At 39.0% G+C, this 11,479-nt stretch overlaps 1 protein-coding gene across 1 annotated transcript; it reads left to right on the top strand.

Annotated features, from left to right (window-relative positions):
- The first annotated feature begins 82 nt into the window (after positions 1–82).
- LOC121329736 (protein Mis18-beta-like) lies at positions 83–10,816 on the top strand. Its single transcript, XM_041275469.1, has 5 exons — positions 83–690; positions 1,467–1,533; positions 2,283–2,405; positions 3,227–3,308; positions 9,773–10,816. Exons 1-5 carry the CDS (start codon positions 213–215, stop codon positions 9,881–9,883), a joined length of 861 nt encoding a protein of 286 aa, XP_041131403.1. The 5' UTR covers positions 83–212; the 3' UTR covers positions 9,884–10,816.
- Positions 10,817–11,479: the final 663 nt, after the last annotated feature.

The following is an 11,479-nucleotide window of genomic DNA, read 5'->3' as shown; positions in this document are numbered from 1 at the left end:
GGCAAGCCAAGCACGCTATTGGTTAAAATTGTCTTGCTTGTACCCAACCCACACTTACAATTGTTGGTTGCGTCAGATTGAAAACAGGAAGCAAACGCTGTCTTCTTTGTCTCTGATTGGTTTAAGGAGTTTAATGACGGAAAAAACTTAAGGTTTAATGTTGAGAGCGGCTGGACTGGTTTGGTTTAAAATGTGCCCGAGAACTGCAAGATATGGCTGTTAGTAAGAGTTCTGCACAACGCAATATAAATACCAGATTGTCCAATATCATTATAAACACAGAAAAAAAGACCTCTCGAAAAAATACCTACGTTACTCCTGTATTTGGAGGTACTTGCGAAGAAACTGTAGTCGGTGAACACGCAATTAGCCAGAATGCTGGGAAATATTTTATGCAAGACCACGAAGTGCCGGGGATGGTTTTACCAAATGTCACTTATGATGTGTCAGATGAGCTTTTCTATGATAAAACTGTGAGCAGTCAGTGCTACAACAAAGTCAAAAAGCAGCATTTTCGACAGGGTGACGACAACCTGCTCATTGGAATTTCACAGAACACTTACGAAGTACCGAACGATCTCCAGACAGCATCCCATTCTGTTTTTCTCTGCAGCCACTGCAATACAGTGCTGGGGGATTCTGTTAATACGTGCGGCGACGACAAACGACTGAACGTGATTATCTGCCTCAGTAAGTGGCTGTTCCTTTCTCTGTCTTTTTCTCTCATATATATATATATATAATATATATATATATAATATATATAATTTATATATATATATAGATATATATTTTGGTTTTTACTGTGCAATTTTATGTACACAATTGCTCGTATTGTTTTTATTTGCAATCTCGTTTAATACAAAATTGTGGCTGCGCTTGCTTACTTGCTGTAGTCTGGTTACTTTTGTTCATCCCTCCTAAATCTGCTTTGCGTTGACCTGTCTCCAGAATTGACTAACCATGTCCTTAAGTCTACCCTGGTCATTATTTGTCGAGGCTAAATAGGTTCGGTGTCCTACAAGCTATCTTTAGTAGCCCTGGGATTTACCCAGCAAGACAGTCCAAAGCTGTTAGGTCCTTGTTTTAATGAATTTTCCCCAGTGCATTAAGGTGACTCCTGCCTTGGTGATTTGTACTCTACTCTTATTATTATGTAGCAAGTATTTTGTTACACTTTTTAATACCGACTACCCACACTGACAGCATCCAGTCTACCCCCAAACGTCCTTGTCATAGCAGGCATGCTCAGGTTCAATATTCCCCCATTTAGGATTTTCAGTTCTATGTTTTTGTGACAGGCATACAACATACATAGGCATCCTTGTGAGGGAAGTTTGTATACATTTTCCAATCTGCTGTCCCTGCAAAAGCTAATATTGCATAAACCATTTCAGCTTGCAATTTCATGTTTACTTTTTTTTTTTTTTTAAACTCCTTGTCCAGTAACATTATAATGTTTTTAGAAGTTACTAATGATGTGGTGGTAGAAGATGAGCTGCAGTTTGGATTGCAAGGAAAAGTCTCTGGATGGTAAGTATTTTGCATGAAGTTCTTTCTCTCTCACTTAAGCCCGTACTAGACCTATTCATAGTCGCAGTTTCCTGCATGAATTAAATAATGAATTGAAGACATACTGATGCAGGTGAGATGTATTACAAGTTGCACAGTGTGCTGTTGATTTATAGCAACATTTTTCAACAAGGCAGTTCTAAAAATCAGAACTGGGTGCAGGTCAAGTGTAATCATTACCCCTGGTTTATGAGTTTTCTCAAAATAGGTCACAAATACAGTAGTATGCACATTTATTAGAACACCCAATTGCTTCTGTAGTTTTTATTTATTGTGCATCTGAAATTAAATCAAATCTTGGAACATTGTGAAAACAGACAAATTAGTTATTGTCTAACTTTATTGATGGCTGTAATAGGCCACAGATACAATTAATTTAAAATAGTAAGAGAAAAGGAACACAACATTGGAAAATGCATGAGACTTTTTAGAAATGGTTTAATATGCCTAATTAAAATATAAACTGGTCTAATGTTTGCACACAAACGTTTATGTTGTTTCCATATCCCTGATTACTGACTGAAAATTGAAATTCCCACTCAGGTTTTCATGCAGGTAGGTGTATAAAGGATATAAATGATAAATCTTGAGGTATTCTAATAAATGTGCTCACTATTGTACATAGCACCACAATACCTACTTCTTGTATGCTGTCTGGCTCATGCGTGGTAAATGATAAATAAATAAAGGGTTGTGCTTCTTGTTTGCAGTGTCTATAAACCCCTGCGGTGTGAATGCTGCCAGTCCGTTGTCGGCATGGTGCTGCACTCCACTGCCAGAGCTTTCACCTCTCTCAGGAACCTCTTTCTCCTGCACAAGGAGAACATCAGCTGGTGAGTATACTGCATTAAAAGCAAGGCTCATTTGTTTCATGTTAACCTTTTGTTCTTTTGCTTCTAATTTCACCAGATTTCAAGTGGGCTTGCTTTTATTAGAATATGTTGCGTCAAATTGCAATTTCTACATTTTTTTCTTCCTTTTAATGTCTCTGATCTTTTGATAATGTTTGCAAACATTATGATATAACAGGTACTGGCTTTTACAACTACAGAGACTTTGGCTGATCTAGTCTATGTTACCTAGATCTGTGGCAATTAGAACAAAAACTCCTTAACAATGGCTTACATTATTAAAAAACACAGAAATTGCATTAAGAATGCCCATAATGATTGCACAGCTGTTTACGCAAGTATTTTCAAAGCTTTAAGTTTAAACTTTCACTGACCAAAGAGTTCGATTTTATTATTTGTAATGATACAGTATTAGTGTTTATATGAGAGCTCTTATTGTCGATCAGTTCTTATGTTATCTGTAAGGTGAGTTGTTTTGCTTTGCAACAGCAGCATTTTTTTATTTGTCTTTCACAAAATGACTACTGAACGTGAATTTGAAAATGGTGTTTTTAGATAAAGCCTAAACCTGTAGAGTAGATGAGAAAACTAGTAAATGGCAACGCACTCAGTACATGGGTTGGTGGGGGTATAGTGACACTCGTTTTGTTTTCCTACCAAGTAGAGGGGGCACCTCAGTAAGGATATTCATTGGAATTTTATGTGAAATTAACCCCTAAGCCTGACTAGTTTTGCTGACCTCTTCCACTGTTTTTTATTGTATGTTATGTTTATATGTCATAATAGTACTTATTTTTTTATAGTTATATTTTGCAGTCAAGAAATATGGTTCCAGCTACTGAGATGAGCTTTGAACTCAAAACTTCACAGATGGCTATTAAAGAGGTATTTATTATTCATCACACTGTGTGTGTGTGTGTGTGTGTGTGTGTGATTTTTTCTTTATACTTTGATTTACACAATGTACTCAACACTTTCAATGTGTGAAAAAATGGGGGGTTGAAAAAACAAATCAATTCAAAATAAAAACCTGAAAAGTCTTCATTAGATAAGTATTCACCCCCTTTGCTATGACACTCCTAAATAAGCTCAGGTGCAACCAATTGTTCAGAATTTCCACGGTAAGTTAAATTGAGTCCATCTGTGTGCAATACAAGTGGTTCACATGATTTAAGATTAAATACACCTGTCTCTGTAATGTCCCTCAGTTGGGTAGTGCATTCAAAGCAAAGATACTACTGTGAAGACCAAGGAGCTTTCACAACACTCCAGGATAAAGTTGTGAAAAGGCACAGATCAGGGGAGGGGCATAAAAAGATTTCAAAGGCATTGAATATCCTTTGGAGCACAGTTAAGTCGACCATTAAGAAGTGGAAGGTATACGGCAGCACCCAGAATCTGCTTAGAGCAGGCCATCCTCCCAAACTTAGCAGCCGGGTAAGAACGGCATTGGTCAGAGAAGCCACCAAGAGGCCAATGACAACTCTAAAAGACCTACAGTATTCCATGGCTGAGGTGGGAGAAACTGTCCATGTGTCAACAATAGCTGAGGTACTCCACAAATCTGGCCTTAATGGAAGAGTGGCAAGAAGGAAGCCCATGTAAAATCCTGCTTGGAATTTGCAAAAAGGCAAGTGGGAGACTCTGAAAAGATGTGGCAAAAGATTCTGTGGTCCGATGAAACAAAAATGGAACTATTTGGCCTAAATGCACAGCGTTGTGTCTAGTGCAAACCCAACACAGCACATCACTCGGGTAACACCATCCGTACTGTGAAGCATGGTGGTGGCAACTTCATGCTATGAGGATGCTTTTCATCAGCAGGGACTGGGAAGCTTGTCAGGTTAGAGGGCAAAACGGATGGCGCTAAATACAAGCAAATCCTTGAAAACATGGATAAGTATTCAACCCCTGTGCTGTGGAAGCTCCCAGTTTGCATCGATGGAAGAAATTGCCCTAACGAGGACACACTTCCCTTACCATTGGCCTCCACCTGTGAACCATTAAAGTTGCTGTCACATTTTCTGGATAAAAACCCCACTGTTGAAGGATCATTGGTAAGGCTGTGAATCTGAAGAAAAATGAAGACCAAAGAGCATTCTACAGAAGCTAGAGATAAAGTAATACAAATGCAGAGATTAGGGAAAGGGTACAAAATAATATTCAAGTGTTTGGATATCCCAGTGAGCACAGTTAGATCAATAATCAGGAAGTGGAAGCTGCATCACACCACCCAGGCACTGCCAAGAAAAGGCCGTCCCTCAAAACTCAGCGCTCAAACAAGAAGGAGACTTGTGAGAGAAGCCACAGAGAGGCCAACAATCACTTTGAAGGAGCTACAGAGTTCAGTGCCTGGGAGTGGAGTAATGGTGCACCAGTCAACCATATCAAGAGCTCTACATAACACTGGCCTGTATGGGAGGGTGGCAAGAAAGAAGCCGTTACTCAAAAAGTACCATCTGAAAGCATGTCTGGAGTTTGCCAGAAAGCATGAGAGTGACCCAGCTGCGATGTAGGAAAAGGTTTTGTGGTGAGATGAGACCAAAATAGAGCTCTTTGGCCAAAACTCAAAGCGCTATGTGTGGCGCAAACCTAACACTGCCCATGCCTCAAGACACACCATCCGTACAGTGAAGTATGGTGGTGGCAGCATCATGCTGTGGGGATGCTTCTCTTCAGCAGGGACTGGGCATCTTGTTACAATTGAAGGAAGAATGGATGGAGCAAAATACAGGAAAATACTGCAAGAGAATCTGCGTTCCATTCTCTCCGACTGGTTCTCGGTCGTGGACCAGCGCTTCCGCACTCTCGGCGCGTTTAAAAGGGCAGACCTGAGGAAACAACAGCATTTTTCTGTAGGGTTAGCAATCTCCCAAGACTCGCCTCCCAGCCATTCAGAGAGGGGGAAAGTCCACCCACTTTCCCACCTCCCTGTGTCACTGCCATGACTCACAGGCTGTTGTTGGACGACTGCCGCCCTCTTCCTGCAGTACTGTGAACACGCCAGCAGAGTCAGCACAGATCTCCCCTGCTACAGGCACTATTTGAAAATTGCGGACCACAAGCGTCGTCCAACCAACCTGAACAACCTGGAGCAAATCTGCCAAGTAGAATGGGCCAAAGTCACTCCGACACTGTGTGCAAAGCTGGTACATACTTACTCCAAAAGACTTAAAGCTGTTATTGCAGCGAAAGGTGGCTCTACCAAATATTAATGTATGGGGGTTGAATACTTATGCAAGCAAGATATTTCAGTTTTTTATTTTTCTTAAAAAATATTTCCCAACATAAAACCAGTGTCATCTAACAATAATTGATTTTGAGTTTAAGTGTTTTAAAATAAAATATCGAACAGAACGAAATTTCAATGCACCATTTGTAATTCAGTAATATGAGAGAATTGGTTAGGGGTTTGAATACTTTTGAAAGCCACTGTGTGTGTTGCACTGTGTGTGTATATATATATCAGTGCCTATAGAAAGTCTACACCCCCTTTCAAAATTTTCATCTTTTGCCTTATAGCCTGGAATTAAAGTGCTTTTTTTTCCCATTTATTTACACATCCTACCCCACAATTTCCAAGTGAAAAAAAATTATAGAAATTTGTAGAAAATTAATTAAAAATAAAAACTGAAATAGCTTGGTTGGATAAGTGTCCACCCCCCCTTGTAATAGCAATTCTAAATTAGCTCAGGTGTAACCAATCGCCTTCAAAATCACACACCAAGTTAACGGTCTCCAACTGTGTTAAATTGTAGTGATTCACATGATTTCAGGATAAATTGAGCAGTTCCTGTAGGTTCCCTTGGCTGGGTAGTGCATTTCAAAGGAAAGACTCAACCATGAGCACCAAGGCGATTTCAAAAGCACTCCTGGACAAAGTTATTGAAAGGCACAGATCAGATCAGGGGATGGGTATAAAAAAAAATCAAAGGCCTTGAATATCCCTTGGAGCACGGTCAAGACGATTATTAAGAAGTGGAAGGTGTGTGGCACCACCAAGACCCTGCCTAGATCAGGCCGTCCCTCCAAACTGGATGACCGAACAAGAAGGAGACTGATCAGAGAGGCTAACAAGAGGTCAATGGCAACTTTGCAAGAGCTACAGGCTTTTCTGGCCAAGACTGGTCAAAGTGTGTATGTGACAACAATATCCCAAGCACTCCATGAATCTTGCCTGTATGGTAGGGTGGCAAGAAAGAAGCCATTACTCAAGAAAGCCCACCTTGAATCCCGTTTTGAAGTATGCAAAAAAAAAAAAAAAAAACACTCGGGAGATTCTGTAGCCATATGGCAAAACTTTTTGTGGTCTGACAAAACTAAAATGGAACTTTGTGGCCTAAATGCAAAGCGTTATGTTTGCCGCAAGCCTAACACATCGCATCACCCAAGGAACACCATCCCTATTGTGAAGCATGGTGGTGGCAGCATCATGTTATGGGGATGTTTCTCTTCAGCAGGGACTGGGGGACTTGTCAGGACAGAAGGGTAAATGAATGGAGCAAAGAACAGAGAAGTCCTTGAGGAAAACCTGCTGCCCTCTGCAAGAAAGCTGAAACTGGGACAGAAGTTCACCTTTCCGCATGGGAACGACCCAAAGCACACTGCCAAAGCTACACTGGATTGGCTAAGGAACAAAAAGGTAAATGTCCTTGAGTGGCCTAGTCAGAGGCCTGATCTAAATCCAATCAAAAATGTGTAGAATGACTTGAAGATTGTTGTCCATCAACAGTCCCCAAGGAACTTGACAGTGCTTGAACAGTTTAAAGAATGATCAAATATTGCCAAATCTAGGTTTGCAAAGTTGGTAGAGACCTATCCCAACAGACTCATGGCTGTAATTGCTGCCAAAGGTGTTTCCACCAAGTATAAACTCAGGGGGGTGGAGACTTATCCAATTATAATCTTTCAGTTTTGTATTTTTAATATATAATTTTTCTCAATGAAAACTTTTCCCCTTAACAGTGTGGAGTATGGTGTGTAGATAGGTTGAAAAAATCCTCATTTAAATGCATGAAACTCTGAGGTACTGACACAACAAAATGTGAAAAAGTTCAAGGGGCTGTAGACTTTCTATAGGCACTGTGTGTGTGTGTGTATATATATATATATATATATATAGATACTATATATATATATATCATATATATATATATATATATATATATATATTTGTGCAGGCTCACTTGCTGCGGTTCATGTGCTCCTTTAAAATTAGACCCAGGACACAGGAACTTGAATTTTCATGCTTACAGTGGCTTGCGAAAGCATTGACCCCCCTTGGCATTTTTCCTATTTTGTTGCCTTACAACCTGGAATTAAAATGGATTTTTTGGGAGTTTGTATCATTTGATTTACACAACATACCTACCCCTTTGAAGATGCAAAATATTTTTTATTGTGAAACAAACAAGAAATAAGACAAAAAAAAAAAAACAGAAAACTTGAGCGTGCATAAGTATTCACCCCCCCAAAGTCAATACTTTGTAGAGCCACCTTTTGCAGCAATTACAGCTGCAAGTCTCTTGGGGTATGTATCTATAAGCTTGGCACATCTAACCACTGGGATTTTTGCCCATTCTTCAAGGCAAAACTGCTCCAGCTCCTTCAAGTTGGATGGGTTCTGCTGGTGTACAGCAATCTTTAAGTCATACCACAGATTCTCAATTGGATTGAGGTCTGGGCTTTGACTAGGCCATTCCAAGACATTTAAATGTTTCCCCTTAAACCACTCGAGTGTTGCTTTAGCAGTATGCTTAGGGTCATTGTCCTGCTGGAAGGTGAACCTCCATCCCAGTCTCAAATCTCTGGGAGACTGAAACAGGTTTCCCTCAAGAATTTCCCTGTATTTAGCGCCATCCATCATTCCTTCAATTCTGACCAGTTTCCCAGTCCCTGCCGATGAAAAACATCCCCACAGCATGATGCTGCCACCACCATGCTTCACTGTGGGGATGGTGTTCTCGGGGTGATGAGAGGTGTTGGGTTTGCGCCAGACATAGCGTTTTCCTTGATGGCCAAAAAGCTCAATTTTAGTCTCATCTGACCAGAGTACCTTCTTCCATATGTTTGGGGAGTCTCCCACATGCCTTTTGGCGAACACCAAACGTGTTTGCTTATTTTTTTCTTTAAGCAATGGCTTTTTTCTGGCCACTCTTCCATAAAGCCCAGCTCTGTGGAGTGTACGGCTTAAAGTGGTCCTATGGACAGATACTCCAATCTCCGCTGTGGAGCTTTGCAGCTCCTTCAGGGTTATCTTTGGTCTCTTTGCCTCTCTGATTAATGCCCTCCTTGCCTGGTCTGTGAGTTTTGGTGGGCGGCCCTCTCTTGCCAGGTTTGTTGTGGTGCCATATTCTTTCCATTTTTTAATAATGGCTTTAATGGTGCTCCGTTCAAAGTTTCAGATATTTTTTTATAACCCAACCCTGATCTGTATTTCTCCACAACTTTGTCCCTGACCTGTTTGGAGAGCTCCTTGGTCTTCATGGCACCGCTTGCTTGGTGGTGCCCCTTGCTTAGTGGTGTTGCAGACTCTGGGGCCTTTCAGAACAGGTGTATATATACTGAGATCATGTGACACTTAGATTGCACACAGGTGGACTTTATTTAACTAATTATGTGACTTCTGAAGGTAATTGGTTGCACCAGATCTTATTTAGAGGCTTAATAGCAAAGGGGGTGAATACATATGCACGCACCACTTTTCCGTTATTTATTTTTCAGAATTTTTTTAAACAAGTTATTTTTTTCATTTCACTTCACCAATCTGGACTATTTTGTGTATGTCCATTACATGAAATCCAAATAAAAATCAATTTTAATTCCAGGTTGTAAGGTAACAAAATAGGAAAAATGCCAAGGGGGGGGGGGGGGGGGGGGGGGGGGGGGTCAATACTTTCGCAAGCCACTGTAAGCACTATTTTTAATAATAAAACAAAACAAACAACCAAAAACCTAGTTCTTTATAAGCATTCACTTGCAGGTCACTGACTAACACAAGTTTTAACACATCACTTACTTTTGCAATGGCTGCTCAGAAACAGAGCACACCTTCTGCCTCCTTCTACTCAGCAGCCCTGAAGAGTCTGACTGTCTCCCTATGAAACCCTGCACCTGGCTCTAATTCACAATATGAACCAGGTGATAATTAACAATAAAGAAAACAATCAAATTAAACAAATGTGCATTTGCACATGTTTTTCTTCAGCAGTATTAATGTCACACTAAGAAAGCACAAATTCTGTTTCATCAAAAAAAAAAGTTGCTGTCAAAATACACATAAAAAGGAAAGACGAAGTCACAAAAGTGAAGAGATAACGTAATTTGATCTGTTTATTTTTTCCCCCCAGTTAAAGCAGGAGCTTGTGGATTTGAACAACAGACTGGAGTTAGTTGAGCAAAGATTAAGCCATGGTCTTACACAAGATGCCAACCGTACTGTGGAGATAACCCGGAAATAACCTCTCCGGAGCCAGTCATGCTTCCTCACGGTTACCGCTGTTTATCCATCTGCATTTCAGTTCCATAGACACAGGTTCTTTTTGTAGCTGTTGTGTTTTAGTACAATGTAATTCAAAATAATAGGTTTCTGCAAAACACATTACTGTCAAACTGTACATAAAAACGAGACCAACCATACAGTCCTATGTCCCACTGGCACACGCTGAAAAATAATTTTAAATGAAAATAGATTTCAAAGTTTAAAACATCTACTGTGAATTATAATTGTCAAAAAGCATCCCACCTCTTGAAAAGTACCCATTTCAGTGTGAGCAGTATCATTCTAAATCATAACCTTCATGTAAATCAGTTTTGCTCAAAAGTGAAGAGATAACTTGGTTTATTTATTTTCAGCTACTGCTGTTTATCCATCTGCTTTGCACTTATATAAGTGCTATCTAGTTCCATAGCCCAATGTTGTGTTTTTTTTTTTGTTGTTGTTGCTGCTGTTGTTTTAATAAAATGTAATTCTAAATAATGTTTTTGTTTGAGCTTTTTAATTCAGAAAATGTATTTGAATCAATCTGAGCATGTGAATGTGATTAAGCGCATATTACAGAAGTCTTGTATGTTATGGTTATAGTAGAGCCAGTCAAGTAAGAATTGTTACATACAAATTTTAATTCCACAACTGATTTTTACAGTTGCAATTTAGGGGTTTAAATATATATTGTGATTCACTTTATTATTTAGTGTTTTATTTACTTAACTTCTATAAACTGATCTTATTTCAAGGATCCTGCAGAGTATTCTTTATTAGAATAAATACAATTTGTGAATTAGTAATACACGATAAGACCTGCTTTTAAGTACTTGGTAATTCCAGTAGTTTAGTTTTCTGCACAGACCAAAAAAATAAATAAAAAGACATTTTCTGGTAAAGTTGTTTTTAGCAAATTGTTTTCAATTCACGTGAGTGTCAAAATAAAATAAATTTGAAATACTCCATAAATCCCACATCTATGGTTCTCTTGGTAACCAATTTTTTTAGATCTCTAGATCTTTCAAAGTTTTATCTAAACAAAAATTGGTTATATATATATAATATATATATATATTATATATATATATATATATATATATATATATATTAATTGTACAACTTGCATCAAATTCATATTTTATACTTTGTGAGTTAAAAGTATTACAGAAAAACCTGTCTAATCCGGCATCGTTTGGGACTGGAAAGTGTGCCAGATTATAAATTGGTTGGATTAGAGGTACTGTAACATAATACTGTACCCAAATATATAGGTATCAATGACAAACTATTTCAGTACATGAAGTAGAAGTACTGTCCAGATGTACCCAGCAATTGAAGGATTGTATTATTTCATTTGTACTTCCACTATGTAAACAATGATTGTACTGTAGATGTACCATTCTGCACAGCCAGAGTTACATTGATTTTAATGATTTTAAAAATAATGCCGGATTTCAGACTAGACCGGTTCTGGATTGTAGAGTGTATCACACTATTCATATCAATATGGATTTGGTCAGGACCCAAAGATTATATGGAATGCCGGTTTATGGAGGGGCTGGATTAGACAGGC

This window comes from Polyodon spathula, chromosome 17 (genome assembly GCF_017654505.1).
Source record: "Polyodon spathula isolate WHYD16114869_AA chromosome 17, ASM1765450v1, whole genome shotgun sequence".
In the NCBI taxonomy this organism is placed as follows: Eukaryota; Metazoa; Chordata; class Actinopteri; order Acipenseriformes; family Polyodontidae; genus Polyodon; species Polyodon spathula.
Note: the sequence above shows the minus strand (reverse complement) of the source record. Positions and strands in the feature narration are given on the sequence as shown.

What these genes read in the sequence shown, in the direction of transcription:
- LOC121329736 (XM_041275469.1), top strand. Translation starts at nt 213, where the DNA reads ATGGCTGTTAGTAAGAGTTCTGCACAACGCAATATAAATACCAGATTG. An exon ending in CAAGGAAAAGTCTCTGGATG is followed by an intron (nt 1,534 to 2,282) that starts GTAAGTATTTTG and finishes TCTTGTTTGCAG; the next exon opens with TGTCTATAAACCCCTGCGGT. An exon ending in CACAAGGAGAACATCAGCTG is followed by an intron (nt 2,406 to 3,226) that starts GTGAGTATACTG and finishes ATTTTTTTATAG; the next exon opens with TTATATTTTGCAGTCAAGAA.